Source organism: Cyrtonyx montezumae, unplaced genomic scaffold, assembly GCF_038088225.1.
Source record: "Cyrtonyx montezumae isolate F1298 unplaced genomic scaffold, pur_monq_1.0 scaffold_16, whole genome shotgun sequence".
Classification (NCBI taxonomy): Eukaryota; Metazoa; Chordata; class Aves; order Galliformes; family Odontophoridae; genus Cyrtonyx; species Cyrtonyx montezumae.
Genome location: NW_027071892.1, coordinates 9,829,270 through 9,853,614, shown reverse-complemented (window position 1 = coordinate 9,853,614; position 24,345 = coordinate 9,829,270). Strand labels below are relative to the sequence as shown.

Sequence of the window (24,345 nt, the reverse complement as noted above, 5' to 3'; positions counted from 1 at the left end):
CATCATCGGGTCGCAGGCAGACTGCTGCACAAACACAGCCACAGCTTTCCCTAGCTCAGACACTCAGGGTGACCAAATGGGACAGCTCGGAGCTCACTCTCACCTTTGCTCATTCTTGGCAGCACTATTTCTCATGGCCACGCTGTGATGTTGGGAATAATCCCTAAATTGTAGGTGGTGTTATTGACAAAGCTGTGGCACATGGCACGGTTGCACGCAGCTCTGGGCAGTGGTGAGTGGCTTTGTGTAAGGGAGCTGCAGGGCTTTGCTCTGCATTGCAAACAGGGTTATTTACATACTGGGGGGGGGCAGGGACGTGTGGGGGTGGCCTGTATCACTGTGCTCTTTTGCTCTGGGCTTCTTGTGGACAGTTGCGTTAGCTTTATTTTGTCCTTGATTTAAGTACAGCTGGAAAGGCAGCTCAGACTGTATTTAATAACTAGTCCTTCAACACAGAGAGGTGCAGAAAGTAATTTGTCCCCTTGCCAAGCACCAGAAAGAATGGGCATTTTGTTCTTCGCTTCACGGTGATTTTACCTGGGTGTATTATGGAAAGAGAGAGAGACTTGTGCTACTGTTACTCTGCACGCTGTGTTGATTTATTGAAATTGGACCCTGCAAGTGTAAGTTGTGAGGTACGTTATGACATGGAATTTCTAGGAGAAATATACAATTGGTCTGGTTATTATTTTTTCCCTCTGCCGTTCACTTGGGCGTGTTTCCAGCTTTTGCACTAAGGAACAAGACTTTATATTAGTGTTGAATTTTAACACAGTGCAGCTTTGCTGCCGCGTTCCCAGCATTTTATTATGAAGCATCTGAGTTGTGTTCTTGTTTTATCTGCAGAGCTTGGTAACGTTCCGGCTCCCTTCTGCCGTGTGAAGCAAGCCCTGCTCACCTGCCCTGAGGTGGATGGTTTCTGTCCATGTCTTTTTCAGAGGAGCAAATTGAAAAGAAGCAGTGGCCCTACCACTGCCCCACCATCTGCCATTGCTCTTCGGGGTTCAGGCTGCGCCTTCAGTCGCATCATTCCCCTTCGTTGCACCTCTGCATGAATTCAGGCATTGCAGAAGATACTTTTGACCATTTTACTTACAAGATGAATGGCAAAAGGGAATAAATTTGTTGGGATATTGCAGGACTTTTTCTCATGTGCAAGTGAAAGTGTGGGGGGAAGGCAGGAGGCTTTGCTGGGGGGAGGGCATAGCTGGCTTTTTTAGGGCTTTATTTTCTTTTCTATTTTTTTGCTTGTATTTCTATATAATTTAGTATCTGCCTACAGAAGCCGATAGAGACATCAGAAAGATGGCAGTCTGAAAATGCAGGGATTGGCAGTGGGCTGAGCACAGGGCACGAGGAAGGCCCAAACTCCATCAGCAAAGAAATGGTGCTTTGCACCAGGCAGGGACTTCACTCGGTGTGGGGATGAGCTCCTTCGATATATGAGGTTACAGGAGGAAGGTTTCACTCACTCATTCCAGGCACGTCTGTAACACATGGGAGATTCTCAGCTGTACACGGCAAGTTGTGTTCTCACCTCTTTGTCTTTCTATTAAGATCGCTGCTTTTAGAATATATAAATGTAATAAATGGGGGAACGTGTGCGGGGGGGCTGCGCTCTCACTACGTGTGGCTGCCAGATGTGTGCTGGCACTGGCACAGCCTGGGAGGGGTGAAGCCCTCCAATATAGCACTCGGTGCATTGGTTGTGGAAACACTGACACAGATGAGAAAACCGCGGGGAAGGAATTGTTTGGAGACATGGCCCTGCGTTATCCATTCCTGGGACCTGTGAGAAGAGTCAGTTTCCTGATAGCAACTCTGATCAACTTATTTCCTCTTAATCTGTACTGAATGTACATGAAAAAAAAATCCTTCTCTTAGTATTCCCATCATTATATATTGTTTCATTATGTCATTATTTGTAGAGAAAGAAGTTCAGGATGAGTCCTTTTTATTGGTTCTTTCAGGCCTATCTCCATAGTTCCTCGGAAGATACCTAGAATGCTCCGACTAGTTTTAAAGTATTGACGAGGCAGGTTTTAACTCCAGTCTCACAATTCTGCAAAATCACTGCAGTTACACTGTGAATGAGTTTTGAATCTGTTTCATTAACAAATTCTCAACAAACGAATGTAGGATTTGAACACTGTGGAGCTTAGAAATGCTGTGGATTTTCACTGCATTCACCATTAGTGTGTTTTTGTTCGTTATTGTCCCATAATGATAATCACAGTAAAGCACGTATTTGCCTCTTGACACATGCAGTAAGTAATTCAGCAAAACACTTCAGCATGTGTCACAAGCCCAGCACAGGGCAGCAGCAAGCTGGTAAGAGGCAAATTTAGGGAACACACATTGGGCAGGGACCCTGGCCACTCAGCTCAGGTCCTCTGCTGTCCCCTGCTTCCCTTGTGCTGTTTGATCAATAGGAGAAAAGCCGTGGTCCCTCTCTGCTGAAATATCGGCTCCCGAGTAATGATGTCCAGCTGTACTGACAAAATGTGATTGCTCATCAGTTTGGCTGATGACTTAATCTGGGGCTGATTAGCATCTTGGAGACAGTCCAGACAATCAAAAATGATGCATAATTTTGCTGCAGGCCACAGTTTATTTAACATTTTAGCATCCTCCCATCTCGTGTGTAGGCACAGGCAGGGAAGGCTCTGTGCTGGAGAGCAGGGCCCCAGCACTGCGATGCTGCACTGTATGCTGGCCTGGGTTTTAGGAAGGGTGCTCTGCAGTAGCACCCATGTCCTGTCTTTGGGATGGGGATGGCGATAGCTTTGTGCCAGCGGTTTGTGGAGGCAGGGGATGTGTCAGTTTCACAGCACAGAGCACCCAGTGCTCACCACAGATATTGCTCCCAGGCGTTCAGTGCTACTGAGGTAAATATAACCCAAGCTGCATCCTTCAGCAGCTGAATGCGTTTTCCATTCCTCCTTGCAGCTTTGAGATCATCACCTCCTTGGGACTTCTTGCTGCCAGTGGGGGGGACAGAATTCTAGGGCTGCAACTGTGATAGGACTGAGGAGGCAGCAGGGCTCTCCCCGGCAAGGGTTAAAGCCCAAGCGGGGCTGCTGGAAGAGTTCAGTTGTTTTACATTAGGATGGGGCAGCCCTGGCTGCCTGACGTGCTCTGGGACCCGGGGGCTGAGTCCCCAGTGTTAAATCTGCGTAACCGATGCCGTACAACTGGCACCAGCCTTGACCACAAGTGGCCGTTAAAATAAACATCCCCAGGCTTAACTGACAGGCAGACTCAAGGAGAAACAGGCCTGCATGACGGGGAATATTAAATACCCGGCGAGAACCTAACTTCATCAGACAAACTCTCCCTCGGCCTCAATGCGGCTCTGTTCGGGCAGGCCTCAGGCCTGTGCCACCCTCAGGGGCTCGGGGTCTGTGCCAGCGCATGGAGCCGGCCCCACAGAGCAAACAGAGCCCGGTCCCAGCCGGGGGACAGCCTGGGGAGACATCTGGGGAGAGGACACCCTAAAAATGGCCCTCAGGGAGTTAGGAGCTCGCTCCGCTCCGTGCCCGAGCGTGGCTCTTCTGGGAGCAGTCCTGCTGCTGTCCTGCCATCACACAGGGCCTGAGCTCGTGCTGGGTTCACCCTCATTAGGAAAGGAGGTAAAAGGCTCTATGAGAAATGAGACTCTTGGCCTAGGATCATGTTCTTATTTATAACGCTGACTTGTACGCCCTCCAATGCAGGACAAGTGTGAGGGCATTATTATGTCCACGGGGACAGCAAGACGACACATTTATTGGGTGGAATTTATTTGTCTGCAGAATTTATTTACTTTTCTTGTAGAAAGGCATAGAAACAAGCTACGCTTACAAAACAAGCGAGGCAGTTGCACAAGGGCAGTGCTTCACGGAGCTCCAGGCAATAGGATCCAACCGTTCCAGCATGTTGTGCCCATCCCATAGCCATGCCCAAAGGGGAACCACTGCAGTTGTTGAGAACATCCTGTAGAACTTTGCATACCCAAACGGTGCTTAAAAATACGTGTGGTTATTATTTTACCCAAGGAAGGCCTCGATCAGGATCAGGATGTATGTAACAAACATAACAAACACATTTTTCTATCCAAATGGCCGAAGATGTCATAGCCTCTTTTCTGGCTTTAGCAGAAATTAAGTTTTCTGTCAATTTCTTGCCTTGCAAGAAGTCAATATTTTAATCTTCTAAAAAAAGCATGAGTTGTTTCCATGGAAGAAGATGCAATACTTAAATGGCTGCCGAGGTGCAGTCCATTGCCAAGAGAGCAGAACTGGTGGCTGCATTGATCCGGATCCTTCAGGAGTCTGTACATCGGGTTTTCCTGTAAATTATTTTATTTGTCCTAAATTCTTTCAGCCTCCATCCTTTGTTACTAGGGTGAAATCTTAAAACAGAAGTAGGCTTTGCTGAGCTTTTGGCTGCATCCTACCTGTTTTTCCTGTTTTGCTGTTAACACAGGGAAGAGTTGTTAATGCCGAAGGTGACACTTTCTGTTTTCCAGAAATAGGCTTTGGCAGACATTTTTTTTTCTTTTTTATGTTTTTTTCCTAGCAATCAAAGGGATTACTTTTATCCCCTGACCTGTTTAGGGCATATCCAAGAGCTCTATTCCTTCAGCCCTGCAGAAATGGTTAAGTTTTTAAAACACTGTGAACGAAAATGGGCAGTTATCCTGGTGTTTATGTTAATGCCATTTCTAGAAGAAAATGGAAATAAGATAAACCGCATGTTAAGAACAATATATGAGATCTTCACTATAACCGTGCAAGATCTGTCAGTACACTGGAAAGCAATGTGGCAGAGTTGTCAGGCTTTACTGATGAAAAATGGGATGGAAGAATGTATGAAACAGGATGAGAAGACATATTAGAAATCTCTGTTTTAATGTGTAAAGGGGTGAGGTCTTCAGGAGCAGAGACATCTTCTTTTTGCACAGGGATGTACTTGGGTGTGCTTCTCCATGGCTCCATACCTGGGCTTTCTTAAGTCTCAGCCACCTTTATTTTCATCTTGTCTTTCATGACTACATGCTAAAGAAAAAAGAATGTATTAATCTGGTTTCCCACTTGCCTTTTGGTGTTCATTGATGCAATAAGTAGAGAAGACTTCACTGATGTAATTGCAAGAAATCCCACCTTTCCCAGGTTATTTAATGGTTTTGTGATAGGACTGTTAGGCAAAGCATCCATTTCCTTGGTGACAGCAATCCGTTTTTGAACACCTCTGATGGAATGAAGAGCCAGTTTCTTTTTTTTTTTCCTTTGGAAACACCCTTTTAAGTGCAGAAAGTGGCAGTTCTTTGTGCATACATCCATGAAGATGGGATTTGCCCATCTTCACCCTTTCCAGCCTTGCAAAAACATCTGGTCAGGTGTTTGCCGGCAGAGGGGTTAGATCTTCAGCCCAGGTCCCTAAGGTGATGTGCAGTCTGCTTTTTATCTGAAATTTCTTGCAAGTTAGTGCTTTGGTTAGGTTTTAATGCGAAAGTTAAATTTTACGGTTTTTTTTCCTTCTTTTGTGATGTGACTTGAAGTCTTCTCAGCTATGCCCAGGTGGCTCGTATTGCTAACCAGCACCAGGACCCCATTCACACAGCCCTCAGCCCCTCTCACTCCTTGGATGTTTCATTTATAACAGTGACTGCTCAAACCAGAGGGTTGTTTCAAATGCACTTAGTTGAGGCAGATGATGTTCAGCTCTCGCTCTCTCTCGTGTAGTTGGAAAGTTAAACCAGACAGCCTGTGACTCTGAGTTTCCCCTCCTTCCCCTTCAGTTTGATTTGGCGTGGAGCAACGTGGTGTTCCAGTTCGGAGAATTCAAATGACCATCCAGGTAGCGTGTTCCTAATGGCACAATTTACCCTTTGTGAACACATTTTATGAAAGATCCCACTGTTTGTCTCTGGTTGTAACTCTCCTGCGTGAAAGAAAAAAAAACACCCTGTAAATGTCCAGGCTGCCAAACTGCCTAATCCAAACACAGGCACGAGCCGTGGCTTTGCTGGCGTTCACCGCCCTCTGATTTTGCCCATGTGTTCTTTGGCCTGGTGCTGAACATCATATTTATGAGCATGCACCCAAAAAAAAGCCCACTGAAGGAGATATGATTCTGGTTTTAGCAGTGGACTTAGAGAAGGGAAAAATGTGAAGTAATGAGGGCCTTCAGGAAAGCAGCCGCAGCGCAGCGGAGCAGCACCATGCATTGGGGTAATGAGTTGGGGATTAAAGCCCATGTTTCCCGGGTCTCATGAGCAGGCATGGCATAGGAGTGATGTTCTTTCACCCTCTCTAATGCATCAGATTTGTCCTTCAAAGCACATCCCTAAAGAGAGAGAATGAATGGCTCTGTACAGTATGGGTCTCAAAGCATGGATGGAAAATGGCCACTGCCTGGGTTGGCAATGACCTGCAGCGTGGGGCACCGCATGTGGAGAAGCAGATCACTCATACCTGAGAGCTGCTTGAAAAATGTCCATGTTGGAGCCTGGTCACCCACAGAAACAGCTGCCTTTCCAGAGAGGTTGAACCTGGCATTTCCTACCCAGGCAGTGGGCTGGAGAGCCTCCAGCCTCTGTAACACCAGTGTCCTGCAGACAGAGGCTCCATGGGATCATCGGACATCATATGGCAGAGCCTCTCAAAGGTTCATTCTGCACATCCTGCATTGCTTTATGTTCAAACAGGAGGCTGTGCTTTTTTCCTTGTTGTTATCCCTGCAAGAATCAGACCTGGGGCTTGTAATGCTGGCAGAGATGGGACTGTAACAGCAGAGACTGCAGCTGATGGGACAGCTGCTGCAAAGAGCTGGTTTTGAAACCCGGTTGGAACCTCAGGAAAACCCTTCAAAAGCAAGTTGCAGCAGGCCAGTGGGCTTTCTGGCTGCAGGAGGTCCAGGAGCTGGCAGCTTCCGATGAGGGCAGGAAGGCAAAACTTAACTGGGCAGCTGTCCCAGTGCCTGCAGGTATCCCAGTGTTGGCAGGGTGGTACGGCAGGGGGCTGTGCCCCTTAGCACTGTATCCCCTTACTGCACTTGTACTTGGCATAGCAGATTTGTGCAGAGACCTGAAACACAATTTGCCAGGAAGACCTTTGCTGGGCGAGCGGGCTGAAATCTGTGCTGTGCTTTGTCCTAACTCAGTGCAAGCTTGTTAGTTTTTTGTGTGTGGCAGACAGGTTTCCTTTGTCCTCCTCCTTTCCTGACTGTCTTCCGTGATATAGAGCACCTGCAGATGTTTCGGGCAGTCTGTGATCTTTAGTACTTAAATCCAGATTGAATTTTAAACACTTTCCTGACCCCCTGACAGTTCAGCAGCTCTATCTTTTGGCATCAGGGCACCACTTGAAAAGCAGTTTAAAAACATGCTAATTTTGGTATCGTTCCATGGCTGTCTTGTCAATGAGAGTGTGCCAGGAACTCTTTGCTGAAGGGGTTAATTGAAAAAGCTCATAGATTAATATTGTAGTGAATCTTTGTCAAACAGATTACTCAAATCTGGGTGGAACTGGACAGAAATGCCTTCTGTGGACACGCAGCCCAGCGATGGAAGCATGAGGTGGGATAAGGGAAGCTCATCCCAGGAAAGTGGGATCGGGGAAGTGGGCTGTGGGACCCACTGACTTTCTCTGTACTAGATCACAGAGCCGTTGGGTCTCACGGTGATGATAAAGGCTTGGCGTGGTGTACTGGCTCCCTGTTCTCTCTTTTTAGCTTTTTATCACATGGCAGAACATAGCCTGTTGGGAAGCTGTGGGACAGGGTAGCTGCTGCCTTGTCTGATTTACCAGTTGCTAATAGCAGAGTACGTGATGGGAGCAGGCATGATCATGCAGCAAGGCAGTCCTCAGTCCTACAGGAGGAAAGACTAAATGAACCCAAAAGTAAGGTATATTAAAAGAAAATGTAAAATGGCAGAGGCCACATGAACTAAGCAGAGGTATTTTCTAGCTGTCTAGTCTAACGTTTGGTATCATTTTTCTCTAGGATTACAGGGGCTTTCACCTCATAAATTTGTGCCTGTTTGAGGTCGTTAATCTTTCTTTACATGTTGCCTTGCAATTTTAGAGCTTTGCCACCATCTGGGATCACATTTTAAATGGAGTTTCCACTCAGTACGTTCCTTTTCATGAAATTATTTATATATAGAGAAATATATAATATATAATAAATATATCAGGACTGGGTTGTTTTTAAACATTTTCAGTGCTTTTGCAAGGGCTTACCTTGTGTGGAAAAACTTGTCTTCTTTAATAGAGAGCCATAACAGTGACCAATTAAAGGATCACATTTGCAATATGCTCTTAAATGGCAATTTAAAATATTGGTGAGTGACCTGCCTGGTGATCCATGGGAACATGAGCTCTGTCAGAAAGCATCACTGGGGCTGTGTTGGGTATCACGAAATGGCTTAGGTTGGAAAACGCCTCCTGGGGCAGGAGATGCTAGGAGATCCCATTTGATGGTAGCTCTGTGCCCAGGCTGGGGGAGAATGCAATTTTGGTATGTGTCCCTGCCAGTGGGAGATGGGACCCAGGGAGCAGCAGCCTCGTGTCCCAGCCAAGATTGAGATGAGAGCTTCATGTTGAGCATTAATTGCCCTCAGCTGCTGTTTCTTCCAGGCTGCCCTCCAGACTGGTCCATCCCAAGCATGACCCATTTGGTGCTGTTCATAAGCAGGATTTTCCCCCAGAGTGAGGAGGCAGTGATGACCCACGGTTGGTAGCAGCAGCTTCTGCTGGCCCCACCAGGGCTGAGATGTCTGTTCCTGGCCCAGCTAATTATTTTAAAGGGATTTTGAACAAATAAATAGCCTAAGCAGTTCAGCAGTTCCTTGTGTAATTTTAGCTCTGGACCCTTCCAAGAATGTACAGAATAAATAGGTGAATCTGTAATACATCCACAATTAACTCTATATACAGCAAGCAGCTCGGAGGCATGCTATGCAGAAATAGTGTCAATAAACAGGTACGCTGTGGGCCGTGGAAATGTGGTCTTTATTACTGGAGGATAGCTCTGACCAGGAGGTAGGGTGCAGTCTGGAAAAGCAAACAGTGCTGCTATAGATCCTTCTGCCCCCACCCAACTTGCTGGAATCCAAACTGTGCTTTTAGGTGTACCCATGGCAAAATACAGACCTGTGAGCCAGCCCCGCTCCTCACCCGATCTGCACTAAGTCTGGGCTGACTCATGATGAGCAAAGCTTGGCTTCGTAGCTAAATGTCACCGATGTGGCAGGAAGGTTTCACCTACGCTGGTGACTTTGCAAATGTAACTTTGGGAACATGAAAAAATTCCTTGGGATGTTTTATAACGCAGAGGCATGAAATTGCACAGCAGAATTGTCTCTCCAAACCCTTTCCCCTCCGGCATCTGTGGCCGCATGTGCAGCCATGGTTCCCCAAGAAACCCAATGCCCAGACGTGAATCATTTCTCTGATTTTTCATGCTTTTAACTTTTCATTGCTGAGGCTTCACTCGGCCGGGAGAGCTAGGGACCTGTTTCAGCTTTGAAAAACCTTAGACGAAGGGAAGGCTGGGGAAAGGAGTTAAAAATGAAACAGCAGATTTATATATATAAAAAGTAAAAATATATGTTCTACATCTGAAGTTTATTTAGGTCCTTTGGGAGAGTGGCGCGGCACTATGTCTCTACTAAATTGCCAACATTTTATGGTCGTGCTGGCACCGAGTCAAACACACATCTTCTTGGCTTGCATTGCTGTCTTGAAGCAGGCAGATTCCAGCGTGTTTTTCTATGAACTGAATATTACTATTGACTGAACAAGGGAAGCGCTGCCCAGCAAGAACATATAGGTAACTTTTCTTTTTAACAGATCTACCGAGACTTAATTATTTTGATGTTGTGCTATTGAAGAGCCGACCCCTCGTGACCCACCCAGACATTGGATGTCTGTGTTTGAAGAGAGATACAGCCTTCAGCTTTTTCTTGTGATTTTATTTTGATTGGCAGTGTATCAGTAATTGGAAAGTTTCAAAGGGACTGTTTTTAACTGATTAGCTATTGTGTATGCAAGCGTGCTAGGAGCATGTGTGGAGACTTGTGTGCATGCATGTACGTACAAAATACACACAGCACGAGTTACGGTTGGGATTTGCACAAGAGGCTGAGCAGTTTGCTGCTCAATTTCCTTCCTACGCCCTCACCTACATATGTATCTTTGTGCAAAATCACCATTGTTCATCAATCAAATCAAGCTTGCTGCACATGTAGTGCTCCCACCACAAAGCCTCATGGGCCGGGAAGTAGCAGCTCTCTGTGAGCTCCTCTTGATGAAGAAGGGCATTTGCAGAAGCTGCTGGTTACCATGCATCATGAGCGACGTTCAGGCTTCAGTGCAGACACACATCTTCCCACACGTAGCAGCAGCTGGGAGTGACAGTTTATCTCCTTTCTGCTCACTGCCTTCTGCTCTCCTGCATGGGGCTGGGAAGCCATCTCTGTGCAGGTTTTGGAAAGCAGAGCTTTGATCTGCAGATGCAGAAGGAGGAAGGGTCAAGATCTGAAGCAGAACAGACTGGCAGAGAAACAGCCTGTTGGATCACGTCGATCAAATTACACCCCACCATGGAGAATCTTCTCTCTTTTTTTTTTTTTGGTCCAAAGTGTAAGGGAACTGAGAGCTTTCCTTTGAAGCTGAGAAGATGATTTCATGCCTCAGTGGTTCAGGAAGGTGAGGAAGTGTGCTTTCCAGTTCATCTGTACCTTCCACAGAGCTTCAGGAGAGCATCTACCTGTACCTCTCCACCTGGTTTTCCAGGGTACCACTCTTCTTCACACCTTTCTGCTTGCAGTGAAGCCTTCCTCTCCTTGGACTGCACCACGCTCATCCTTCTCCTTTTGACTGAGTGCCGTGTGCTCTCACCACTTACTCATGTTTGCTCTTGTTCATGTCCTCTTTTTCAAGATTTTTCTCCAGGTAAATGCACTCTTAGTTGAGTGTTTTGGTTAAGTGCTTTTCAGTGCAAACAAATAATAGTATATGGAGTGTATAGGGATATTTATGGCTTGCTTTAGTTTTCACCAAGTCAGATTTGTGTGATAGGCACCCTGGGTGATAGTTTGACAGGCTACCCTCGGAGTTGTTTTAATTCAAAGTCAAAATTAATAGATAACCCAATTTTACTTCATACAGACAGATTGAACGTGGATTTTTTTGTTCAGCTTTTTGAAACTGATTCCTTCTTAACTTCCTACAGTTCTTTGAAAGAGAGCTTGAACTTTAGGGAGCTCCCCCCAGAGGCTCCAGAAAATACTCTGCAGTGCATGGGGAGGGAAGGAAAGCAGACATCCATCCCTGCAGGGGCACAGCTCGTGTGGTACATCTCTGCCCTCCTCATTTCTTGTCTTGAGAGCAGTGGCTTCGCCCCCAGCTGTCTCAGTGCTCGCATGGGCACTGTGCCACTCGTGGTACAGGTATGCCATGCTCAGCCCTGCTCTGGCAGCACGTTGTTCAAGGACAATGTGGGATTTGTTTTCATGCACATATGTAGGGGAGCTTGGTGATCTCCCTCAGCTGAGATGGAGTATCTGACACAGCATCAGTACTCTGTCAGGGTTTGTGTAATGCCGTGCCAATGGGGAGGCTGAGAGGAGAGCCCCTGTGCATTTACAGTCCCAGAGAAGAGCATTTGCTCTGGTATATAATAGCCTTCTGTTGGGTTTTAGTAGCATATAGTTTAGTAAATTAGGAGTCTTCAGGTACTTAGCGCTTTAATGGTTCTCACTAAGAACATAATTAAACCATAGACCCCTTAGGGAGAAAAAACAGTTTATTGTGCATATTTTTAGAATCTGTTACCAGCCCTCATAAAACCTGGTAGAGACAAGCCAGAGAACATGCCATAGCTGGCGACCCAGCATGCATTCATCACGGCCAGCAGCCCCCGCCGAACATCGCGCCGAAGTCGCACGTCACAAATCTGCCCCGTGAATTATGGAATTAATTTTCCCCAATCTTGTTTCAGGACTCGTTTGCAGCGCCGTTTTTCTCCGGCTGCTGGAGGTGTGAGGCAGGCAGCTTGATTGTATTGTACCTTGTGTTGACACATAAAGCCGGTTTCTGCTAATCGTTTTTTTATTTAAAAACACTTTCTGCTGTGCAGAAGTACCCAGAAACGTGGCTGCTTTGGGGCTGTGCTGAGCAGGTCCCTGCGCGCCGTGCTCGGCCTTGTTGATTCAGTTGCATCTGAGCTGGCGTGTCAGGATTTCGCCATTCCCCAAGCACAGTGCTGCTGGCTGCTTCCTCAGCTGCTGCTCCTCGTGGGGCAGCCACAAAGCAAAGCGCAAAGCTCAAAATCCTCTGCGAACGGAGCAGGGTAAGAGATGCTGGAATGCATTTCCCTCCTCCCAGGCTATGGCGGTCTTGTTGGAGGACACAACCGCTCTGCACCCGTGCTCGCAGCATCTGGAAGGCATCGGGAGGAACACACACACTCAGCCCTCCCCCTGCAGCCCCTGCACTCAGTGCTGGGACACACGAGATGCTCCTCACTCCCCATCCTTTCCTCGGCTTGGAGAAGCGGTTGCAGCAGTGGGCAGTGACACTGCCCCTTCTGATACCCCAATAATGCCAGTTCTGGGAGTGCACAGGATGGGAAGCTACAGTATCTGGGAGTGAATCTTTAACCCACACCAGATTTCTTCTTTGCTCTACTTTTCCTTTTTTTACCCATTTCTACTGCAGAGTATAAAGGTCACTGCAAAATAAGCATGGCTGTGGAGATAAAGCCTGCTAGATCCATCTTCCAACCTGGTTCGTTCCCAGCAAATGCAGACAAGCCAAAACCAAGAGTCAAGTGGGCCTGAACCAGGAACTTTGGGGAAGAGATCAGAAGGCTCTGGGGATTGCAGAGAGCAGCCTCTCAGTACCTAAAGGGGGGCTGTAAGAGAGAAGACAGACTCCTGAGCACAGTCTGTTGTGATAGGACAAAAGGAAATGATTTTAAACTACTGTAAGAAGAAGGCTGTTTACACAAAAGATGGTGAGGCAGTGGCACAGGGTGCCCAGAGAGGTGGCAGTGTCCCTGCAGACACCCACGGTCAGGTTGGACGGGGCTGTGAGCACTGATGGAGCTGTGGGTGTCCCTGCTCAGGGCAGGGAGTGGGACCCGATGCCCTTTAGAGGTCCCTTCCATTTCAAACATTGTGATAGCTTTATGCTGCTTTTTGTTCCTGCTAGAGAAGGAACTTCTCTTTCAGTCCCTAACAGGGATGAACCTTGGGATCACAGCCCACAGCAGCAGAGGGGCTTGGGGGCTGTGGCTTGTCTGGCAAAGGTGGAGCCCTGCTAATACGTTTGTCAGCATCAGGCTGGGGCAGATGCACGTACAGCTGGAGCCACTGAGCAGCATGTTCCAGAGCTGGCAGTGGCCTTCACTTGGAAATAAGACAGCAAATCTTGATCAAATGTGCAACAACTCAGTGCGATCACTCTGAGATTTTCCTGATCTGTAAGTACATGTGTGACTGCATGTGTCATACAGCCCATTCTTCTCAGTCCCAGGCTGCATGTGCTGCTTGCACGGAGTGTCCAGGCTCTTCTGCACAGCACATGGGGAGATAGGGTGGTGTGAGCATGAAGTGCCAGCTTTGTGCAGCTCCTCTTGGGCTAAGCATTGCAGCCTGTGGGATTGCATCAAGGTCAGCTTTTGCTTAACGCATTTGAGGAAAAAAAAATCAGTGAAAGAAGCCTGACTGAAGTCAGTTTTGGTTACTGCACTTTAGGAAAAAAAAAGATAAAAGGATGAAGTCAGTTTTGGTTATTGCACTTCAGAAAAAAATACGTGAAAGCAGCCAAGAAAGCAACCTGCCTTTCTGGGAGGGTGAAAACATTTCTCAGCAGCTTTCTCAGTGCCTAAGGTACGAAATCTCTCACTGAGCCTCCCCAGAGCTCTGAGAGCCCCAGAGCCTTCGTGTGGGTGCGGGTAACTGGAACCGGGGCTGTGGTGGCAGTGGGGCCACGTCCCCCAGGGCTGGGGGGGGTCCTGACCCCCACCCCCACACTGCACAGGACCCCGCAGCACTCCGTGACCCCACCACCACTCCATCCGCTGTCCGAGGAAGGAAGGATGCGGTCTCCTGTCCTGAGGGGTTACAGCAGCCTCCAGCCCATGGAAAGCAACACGTTTATTAGTCCCAGCTTTACTAATGGTGAATTACAATAGTTGTGGGATTTGGCAGTGGAAGCGTGCTCAATTGCCATGCATAGTACAATATTTTCCCTGTTATGTTTGTATTTTTGATTTAGCTACAAATAATTTAAAGATGTGTTGTGTCTCCTTCAATTAAAACTTGCCTCCTCATCCTCTCTGTTTTTCTGTGAGAGTTTTAAAACAATCCTAGGGAGTTTAAGCTTGTCAGACACGCTAAGGTGCATTGTGAACTCCTTTCTTTTTTGTTTAGATGGAGCGTTTCTGAGGGTTGCTGCTATTAGCACACCACAGCTTGCTTCCTTTGTAAAATTCACAGCTTTGTTGTACTGAATGGAAGATCTCCCTGCATCAAAAAATGTCAGAAGAATAATATTGTCACACAGCCAGCATGTAAATACCTTAAACCAATGTAGCATGTTTAGAGGAATTAGACTTTCCTCTCCCGAATTATGATTTTGGAAAGCAACACTACCACCACATTTATTTCAAATTTAAACATTTTGAAAGAGTATCTCCTAGGGTTTTGAAATCTGGTTCCCATTCCTGTCTCCTTTTGACCTCCTCTGTGACCCTGAGAAAATCTTTTTCTCCATTTCTGGGTCTGCTCTGTTTCTCTCCCAATCTCTCACACTTCTGCAGAGTGATTTAACATCCATCGGTGTGGATCTACGTACCACATCGCAGCATTAAACGAGCAGGGGTTCAACTGAAGATGAATGATTGGGGTTATGACAAAAAGGAAGAAAATTAACTCTTGTTTTCTAAAAGATGTGTTGATTTAGAAAGTTCTGGGTTTTGCATGAAAAAAAAAGTCTACATGAAATAATTTCCTCTAAAATGACAGGAAGCACAGGGGAGGGAAGGAACGACCCCACAGCTCTGTTGGATCCCAGCGATGCCCTCGGGCCGGGGCTGACTCTGTGTTTACACCTTTCAGACCCAGCCAGTGCCCAACCCCATTGCCTACTTCATGCACCGCTCGCCAGGCTGGTTTCATCAGTTCGAGACGCTCTTCAACCACTTCATCGAGCTGGTGGTGCCCTTTTTCATCTTCATGGGACGAAGGATGTGCATGGTGCACGGCGTTCTGCAGATCCTTTTCCAGGTGAGACACTTTTGGGGTTGCTTCCTAAGGTCCCATCTCTTCCCAGCACACCACAGGGGTCTCCATGTGAGCTGCGGCCGCGTCCCTCGCACCACTCCACCACCTGCAGAGGAACGCTGGGTGGCAGCGAGGTGGTTGCTCTACCCATGTTTCCAAACTGGAGCAGAGGAACTGATGCAAGAGGCGGGTGAGGAGTTCAGGCTGCAGTGAGTCAGAATGATTCAGAGCTCTCACAGTTGGCGTTGGGGTGACTCGCTCTGGTGGGGCTGCCCCACGTGTATTGCTGGAGAGGTGCTCCTTGGCCTCTGCTTCATTTCCTGTTCATGTGGACAGCAGAGAAACATTGGCACAAAACAAGCGTGCAGGGGCTGATCCTGCAGTGGCCAGGAGGCCATGGTTGGTCACAGTGAATCATAGAATCACAGAATGGCTTAGGTTGGAGGGGACCTCAGAGATCACACACAGTTCCAACCTCTGCCATGGGCAGGGCTGCCACCCACTGGATCGGGCTGCCCCGCGCCTGTCCAGCCTGGCCTTGAACGCCTCCAGTGATGGGGCATGAATACTTGCAGTTTCTCTGAAAGTTGGTATGTATAGACATCTTCTCCGTTTGTTTGTTTTTAATATATATATAATGTTTAAGGGCTGTTCTGTGTCTCTGAATTTGAGTTATCTGGTTTTGTCTTGTGTTTTACAACCATCAGATTTACTGAGCTTAGATTCATAGCAAATCCCCTTTCTTCAGAAAATAATAGCATTCATGTTTTTCAGGGTTGTTTTTTTTTCACATGAAATAAATAGATGTGCAAAAGTTAGAGGAAAGAAGCTCCTGAATACATACTTTCCAAAAACCCATCTCGTTTCTCCCTCCTGAGCCCCAGGTTAACTGAAAGCCCCAAGTGAAGGCACGCTGACGTGCAGCAGCACAGCTCCTGCTTACTGCAGCCTTTGTTCAGTATCACCCCAGCATCGTGAAATTCATATGCTGTAGCTGTTACTGCTTCCTGTAAATACGTGTGATGATTAAACTGGAGAACAGCTTATAAACTCTATTGGTAAACCACAAAAATGCTGATCAGATTTTAAAGGACTGACATAAAAGCTGCTGACATAAAAGCTCGCTCACTTCCCTGCTTCCCAAGCACGTCCTCTTGAGCTGGGTACCAGCAAACACACAGCGTGGAACCTGGCCTGTTTTGGCACAGCTCTCGGCACCAGGTTTTCCTGCAGTGGGGGCTTGGAGCAAGGTGAGGGCAGCTGCTTCTGCACCATGGGCAGAGCAGCACATCCTCTGTCAGCTGTTCCTTGGGAAGGGAGCAAGGTATGAGGATATAGCTGATGGAAATCAGATTAGCGGATAGGAATTGCAAATGGGAATAGTTCTGCACGTGAAGAAGTGTAGGGAGGAAGACAGTGGCTCTTTCTCAAGGCAAACAGACCCAGAAAGGAGCAGAGCGCAGCACGGTGAGTGGCCTCTCAGAAAACAAAGCCATGTTGCCAAATTGCAGGCTTTGGCACGGCTGTGCAGCCTCAGAGCTGTTCTGCTCTGCTCGGTTCTTGATAGGAAAATAATAGTTTAATGGGCTGTGACGATGCTGCTTTGCCTTCACATCTCTGCCAGTGAAACTTGCTTTCCCAAAGCCTGAGCTGCTCTCTCCTGCCTTCCTTGGCTGCTCGGCACTGGGCTGCAGGGCCCTAACGAGCAGCAGCACTGATGGTGTGCAGGGGACTTCAGGCGAAGCCAGTGGGACCTGAGAGAGCAAACTACATCCAATAGAGGCTCATAATGACATATTGTAAATGCATGTATCTGACCACCCTTTAATTGGTGCTTTATTGACAGTTTGCAATTACTGACTTATTTCTATCATGAGTGGAGTCTGCAAAGGCAAAAAAGGGGTCCCAGTGTAAAAATGCAGCTCTGGTGCATTTATAGCATTTCAACAAAAACCTGTTTATTTAATATTTACTGCCCTTTTCTTCATTCAGAATGACTTTTATTGACAATACTTCTGCTCTGCAAAGGAAGCAATAAAGTTTAATGTTGATATACCACTTAATTCTGCTTTTCAAGATTTGAATTGACATTACATGCAAGTTTTATTGGACATTTTATAATTGTTATTGGAGTCATGGTGGCTAGGTTGAGTGAGTGTATTTTTCCAGATTCCAACTGGCCTGGAGAATATTGCTTTGTCAGGAGCCCAGAAAAAGTCGTGCTTTAAAAAGCCTTTTTTTTTTTTTTTCTTCCAAGTGTGAACTTGTGCTTCTTTCCCAGTTCACATTTGCAAGGAGGTAGGCTCAGTGGGATTGCTGTGTGGTTGTGCCTGCAAGGCTGTGGGCACAGCACGTGCACTGGTGCTGCTGGGAGCTCAGTGCTGTAAGTGGGAGCGTGGTTCGGGTCTGCTTCTTCCCATCCAAGTCCTCCATAACTTGAATTTCCAGAAATCTTCCCATTTGGCTGTTTTTTTTTATCTCAAAATCAAGGAGTGGGTTGAGTGCTGGCCAGTTTCCATTAGAAAAATCATTATTTGTTGTTGCTAACCACCAGGCTAGAGAGAGCTTTGTCATTTACAGCTATGGGTGTAGCTTTTGCAGGACATCTGCACTCAGAGATATTCTAATTCACATCACAGTGCCCAGAGCACATGTGCCAGGATCTAAAGTGAGTCAAGAGAAAACATCATCCAAGAATTCAGAGCAGCATGGCCATGCCCCATCAGCAGTTTGTCCCCTGTGCTCCTGCTGCATGTCCTTGACATCAGGCATTCCCTGCTCACAAAGCAAAAGCTCCCAAACTCCAGTCTGCATGAGCTAACATCATCCCTGGGGCTTTGTGCTTCCTTTGGTGTCTGCTGGGATCCTTCCCCCCTGGGCTTTCTCAGACACGGAGCAGTGCACTGAGCCCATCCCACCTGCAGGAGCCTGCTCAGAAGATCTCACGTGGCAGGAAGGTATCAGCAGGTGATGGTGGCAAAGCCTTCCCTTTGGACTGCATGCATATAGAAAGAAACCTTAGACAAACGCAGCCAGTTACAAAGGATCTCCAATGTAAGTATGTAGCATTGTTTCAAAAACACATAATCTACCATTCACAGTATGTAGAAATACAAATCTAAAACAGAGATGAAAGTAAATGAACATTTAACTTTTCGGCATCATTAGGGATTTATTGTAAGCAGGTGCCAGACTTGACGTGCTGAGCAACACTGCTGCAGATTGTCTCTGCCAGGAATAAAGCTGGAGGAGAGAGTTAAGCTCAGCTCCCTCCCTGCTTGGGTCTGCACTGCAGCCCCATAAAAACAGGCTGGTGGGAAACATCCAAGCTGAGCCACAGAAACCTCCAAGTATGCCCGAGTTGGAGTTTGCCCCTCGCTCACATTATAACCAAGAGTCTTCGGAGTTTTTGAGAGTTCACTAAATCCTGAAAGCTTTTTGCTGCCTTTTATTGCGGTGTTTGTGGAGAGGGTAGACACGTTTTGAGCCAGGACCGTGTTCATAGAGATGCTCATGTCAGGACTTTAAACCTAACCTCGTTAGTTTCAGTCATCCAGCACCGGGTTTGGGGTTTCAGTCACCCACTCTAACTCATACAGATGAACTTGTTTTCACTGCATGTGCCTGCATGATGACTGTTTGATGTCTCTTAACGGGCTGGAAGTGGAAGGGTTGGGGAAATCCAGTTGCCCCCAGTGGTTTGGAAGCAAATAGTGCAGTTGGTACAAGGTGGGCAGAAAGCAGAGGGTGTTATGTGTCAGGGACATGGGAATACTGCAGGGGGTTGGAGCAGCTGCCAGTAGATGTTTCACAGCTGAGTTCTGTGGATGGTTCTTTCATTTCGGGTCCAGTGGTGTCAGTTGGCTTTTGTAGCAGTGTTCAAATCTGAGCAACAATATATACATTTAGATTCAAAGCACCCCAAAGTTCATGAGAAATCACTACCAAAATGTGGTTGTTAGCACATAGAGATGGAAGAATTATAGAATCATAGACTCCTTTGAGTTGGAAGGGACTTTTAAAGGCCATCTGGTCCAATTCCCTGCTCTGAGCAGGGACACCCAGAGCTCCATCAGTGCTCAGAGCCCCATCCAGCCTGACAATGACTGTCTGAAGGGTCGGAGCACTGCCACCTCTCTGGGCACCCTGTGCCATTTCTCACCACTCTTGGCATAGAAAATTTCTTCCTTATGTCCAAGAAGAGGTCTTAGAAGTGGTCCTGGAGTTTCTGGAGACCACAGGTGAGGTCTGGACACTGTTATTCTGTAAGGCATCAAGCCAGAGCCCTAAGGAGCTTATGGTTTTAAGGGAAGGAGGGTGGAAGTAGTGAATGAGGAGAGGAGGGGCGTGGTGGGGGAAGCAAGTCCTTGCCCCACTCACAAACCAGCTGCCATCAGGTAGAGGACCCTTCCACCAACCCATCATTCCCATGAGTCCATCCCTCCACTCACCACCCACGGCCAGCATCGAGCACGAGGGTCCGGGAGTGAAACAGGAGAGGGTGCAAAACCATCTCCTTGCTGCTTTGCGGGTGTTTCGCTGTTCTGCGTCGCTGGCTCCTAAAACCCTGAAGTTGCATGTTTTTCACGATGTCTAACGCACAGCTTACACCAGCAAACGTATTTCTTGGCTCCTGAAGGCAGGCTGTAAAATTACACTGCTTGGCAAACGAGTTGATGAGGGGAAGCTAGAGGGAAGCCAAAAAGTGAGGAGAAAGCCACCTTGCCCCCACGAGCTGGCAGGTAGTGCTGGATCTGAGTGCTTGTAGGGCCGGCACACGAGAGGCTGAGGTTTTCTACAGCCATGGATCAGTTTCATCTCTGCCAGGTGGGAAGGAGCTTCAATATCACAAAGGTAAAATAAATAAATATCTAGTTTATTACCAAAAAAAAAAAAAAAAACGTAAGTGGAAAGTGTAAAGCTAGCACTGTTGGAAAAGCAGGGTCATTCCTTTGCTTCCAGGGAGCTGTTCTGGGTAGTAGTCACGGTTTGGGATTTCCAGAGCTTTAGACCTCAAATCAGTTTGGATTCAAATGAGATTTGGGGGCCTGATCTCTTCCCTGGCTCCTGGAAACTCCTGGCATCTTCTGTATGGAGCATCCCCGTTCAGCCTGGGGGCTCAGGAGGTGCCAGGGCCATCGCTGCTGGGAGGGGATTGGTGTAAAGCAGAAGCTCTGCTGGTGCCTCAGGGCTGCCACCAGTCCTCATCCTGCAGAGGCTTGGCAGTGGGCATAAATCGGGGCTGTCGGAGGCTGTTTTCAGCAGGAGCCATGTATAAAAGGCAGAAATGACAACACCAAGAGCGAAGCTGAATTCCAAACTTGTGAAACGGGAAGATAAAAACCCTCAACAGCCAAACCCCTCAGTCTGATTCACAGTGCTGACCAGCAAAGCTCCTGGGGCAGCTCTTGGGTCCATCCAAAGGCACTGTGTGGGGAAGCAGCCGCTTCTTGAGCTGGGGGGGAGCAGGGCCCCACCAAAGTGTGCTCTGGGAAAGCACCCTGCCCAGTGCTCTGCTGGGCACCACACCGGGACACGCAGCCCTGTCTGAGATGGAGACACTCAGAGAGGGGCAGAAAAGGCATTTTCTTCATTTTCCTGTCTTTTTTTTCTTATTATTTTAAAGCAGAAAACAGTCGTTGAATAAATATCTATATTCTTAATTTTATATTTTTTTTTCTCAGCTTGGACAAACTTCAACCTTGTAAGGATTTTGATGCTGATGATCCTTTTCCCTTCTCCTCTCCAAAGCTGTGCATGGGAAGCAAAACAGGGTTTTTTCCCCTCTTTTTAAGGAGGACAAGCCCCCCCCCAGCTGCCACTGCCATGCTGAGAGACCATAGAGGGATGAACAACCCCTCAAGCCACACACACACAAATTAAATCAGGCTGCTGCAGTGCCACAGCTGCAACATATTGTGTTGCTAAGTTAGGAGGTAGCAGAGGTCACAGCAGCAGCCCAGAGAGAAGGAACAAAAATTAAACAGCTCCCCCACCTCTTTCCTGCAGAAAGTGTCTGAATCAGTGTTTGTTTTCACTTGTCAGATATGAGCTTGGTTTTGCTCTTTTTCTTACACTGGTGTAAGTCAGATGTGGACTGTCGGGGTTGCACAAGTCCCAGACTTGCGTCAGAAGAATCAGACCCCTCATCTCTGCTTTGATGATGTACCCATAGGATATTTGCACTGCTCAGGTAGTTTTTGTCTTTACTGGTGTAATGTTTGTAGGAACAGTGTGCACGAAAATAAAGCTGCTGCCCTGTGTGCCACTCTGGGGCTGCTGGATGACATGGGCAAGAGGCAGAAAAAAAGCAAGCACCCATCCTGCAGATTGGCAACGTGAGCAAGCTGGAATTAAGACCACTGAAGAGATGCAGTCAGTATTTCTCTATGGGCTGTCCCCAGGCCAGCCCCTGGTTTCACTGGCAGCAGAGCAGCTCCGTGGTGGCACATCTCCAGCGAGGTCGGGTGAGAGGGAGCACGGTCCCTGGGGCTGATGGCAGCCGTCCCAAGGCAGGGCAGGCAGATGGTGGATGTGTAGTCCTAAAAGTCCAAATTATGTTGATTTTGTTGTGGTTTAGAAAGCAACAAGAAACAGAAAACGTCCCAGGAAAATTAACAATAGGACATTAGTTTGCTGCTAGCGGAGAAACGGTCTGCTGGAAAACAGTTTTATAGTTCAATTGTTTTAAAATCTGGCTTGGATTCGGGTCTGAGATGGGGGATGAAGGAAGGGCATTTGAAAAAGTTATTGGGAACCATGAAGCACTGGGCTGGGACTATGGCAGTCACTGCTGCAGCCCCAGGTCCCTGGGTCTGGCCCTGCATGTCCATCCCTGTCCCCTCCAACTCTGTCCTCGAGCAACAGCAAAACAAAATCAAAAGGAAATCAAAGGAGCTGCAGGGTAGATTTTCTGTTGTGTTTAAGCCACCTTAAATTAAATACCAAGCTGTTTATAAAAACAAAAAAATCCAGCTTAGGCAGAACCCAAACCATTTAATCACTCTTATATTTGATTTCACATCCATGTGAAATAATAATATCTGTCACAAGGCGAGGCTGCCAGACCAGACACGAGAATACCAGTGCATACCACCCCAAATCAGTAAATAACGCTGCTCGTATAGTGGTGTCTGGTATTAGTTAGCAACAAGTTTAATTCTTGCATTTTGCAGTAGTCAGAGTGACTTAGAAACACTTACTGTTAGCCATAGGAGTGCATTTAATTAGCTTCTGATTCAGGGGGCTGGGGGCTTTTCTTTTCTTTTTTTTTTTTAAATCATTAAATAAAGTGTCACCCCTAGCCAGTGCTGTAAACTCTATTTTGATTGTGGCTGCAATAACCCCTTTGGGCGTCATTCAAATTGTACTAAACAGTTTCTGGAGAGCGCTGGTTTCTCTCAAAATAAACCAAAGTCCGGCTTTGACAAGCTCTAATGAAAAACAAATTGTTATATTACTTAGAAAAATAATTTGAAGGAAGTCTGAATTAGTTGTAAAGGTGGAAAAGGTTCAGCTACTTGAAAATAGAAATTTGGAAGGTATTTATTTTAACCATTAAGCCAGCGGCCTTGAAATACAGCCTTGTTTGTTACAGAATGCGCCTAACGAGAGACATGAATCATGCTGTTAATCAGTATGGGAACTTGATTAATTGGAAAAGGGACCGTCAGTGACTCCAAAAGGCGGAGTCTCCTGGCAGCGGTCTGACACTGAGCCCTGGAGCTGGTGTGATTTACCATCAGTCATCCTGCTGGCACTCAGAGAGGAGCTTTGGAGGGATCCCACAGCCTTGGGTTTGTGGGTTGTTGTTTTTTTTCAATTGAAAATAAAATGTGGTTCTTTGGGGCTCTGTCGGGCTTCGATTGCATTCGGTTGTCCTTGAGATGCGCTTTGTGTGGAGCAGGGCTGTGCCTGTCTCAGAGGCATCTCGTTGGGATGGCCGGGGCTCCCGTTGTCTCACCTTTGCTACCTATAGTGGCTTTGCATATTAAACCTGAGAGGAGGCTTTTACACCCAGCTATGAAATCGGATTTGCATGGGAGGCCCCAGCGATGTGAAGTGCGGCCATGGTTATAAAATCGCAGCAGGAAGGCCCGTATTCATTTTCACTGTTGACTGGGGCTCTTGCTTTGGGGGCCAGGAAGAGCTTGAGTGAGTTTGGCCATCCAAAAGTTCTCTTCGCACTACATGAGCACCTTCCAGAGCCGTATTAAATGACATGGCCGACATCCACACACGTGGGCCTTCCTTTGCCAGGGGAAGAACTTGTGGAGCACTGAGGTTCACGAGGTTCTAGGGCAGGCTTGGTTTTGGGTTTTTTTTTGTTTGTTTTTTTTTTCCTGTTCTAAGTTTTCATTTGATTTTAAAGATTTCTCTGAGATCCAGAATCGTTGTGTTTGCAGTGCTGTAGCAGAATTCCAGGTGGTTGGGCTTGAAGAGAAAAATCAATTACGGTGACGTTGTCAGTGAAACTATATGAGTTGGCAAGGCTGCAATAGCTTTGGAACATCTGCACTTTCCAGATGTGATTCACTCTGAACGATGCTGCAGCATTTGTGTCCAAACAAGGATGGGAGATAAAGTATGTGTTGCACATGTGATTGCATGTATGTGTAAGTATATGCATAAAGCATTGTCTAGTAAGAGCCAGACCGGCTGTAAACCAGAGATGTTACTGCACTCAGTGACATGATCTTGAACATGCTGTGTTGTTATATTTCCAGTGACGACTGTTTATCTCTGTTTAGGTGTAGCTGCTAATGCTCACTAAAATCATTATGATCCATCACGTTGTGTGAGCCACTCACCCATTAATATGTGTCAAATGTCTATTTAAGCTGTAGACTTATGCAGTTTCAGAGTGATGGCTTTAAGCAACAGTGAAGCTCTTCCAAGTTTAATCACTTTGTACACTATTCCTGATTTGAGCCAGTCACACTGCATCTGCCCAACCCTTGGCTCTCACCAGGTCTTTGCTAATTGTCACATTGCTTTTCAGCAGTGTAACTGTGGCAGTGTTGAGGTTTTGGTTTCTCTCCCTCTACCATCTAGATTTCAAGGGC

At 47.0% G+C, this 24,345-nt stretch overlaps 1 protein-coding gene across 2 annotated transcripts in view; it reads left to right on the top strand.

Annotated features, from left to right (window-relative positions):
* LMF1 (lipase maturation factor 1) overlaps positions 1-24,345 on the top strand; it is a 160,568-nt gene that overhangs the window by 93,215 nt on the left and 43,008 nt on the right. For both annotated transcript variants that reach the window (XM_065732776.1, XM_065732775.1), the window contains one exon: positions 15,116-15,283. In XM_065732776.1, the coding sequence (XP_065588848.1) occupies positions 15,116-15,283 (168 nt within the window). The remainder of the gene's footprint in view (positions 1-15,115; positions 15,284-24,345) is intronic.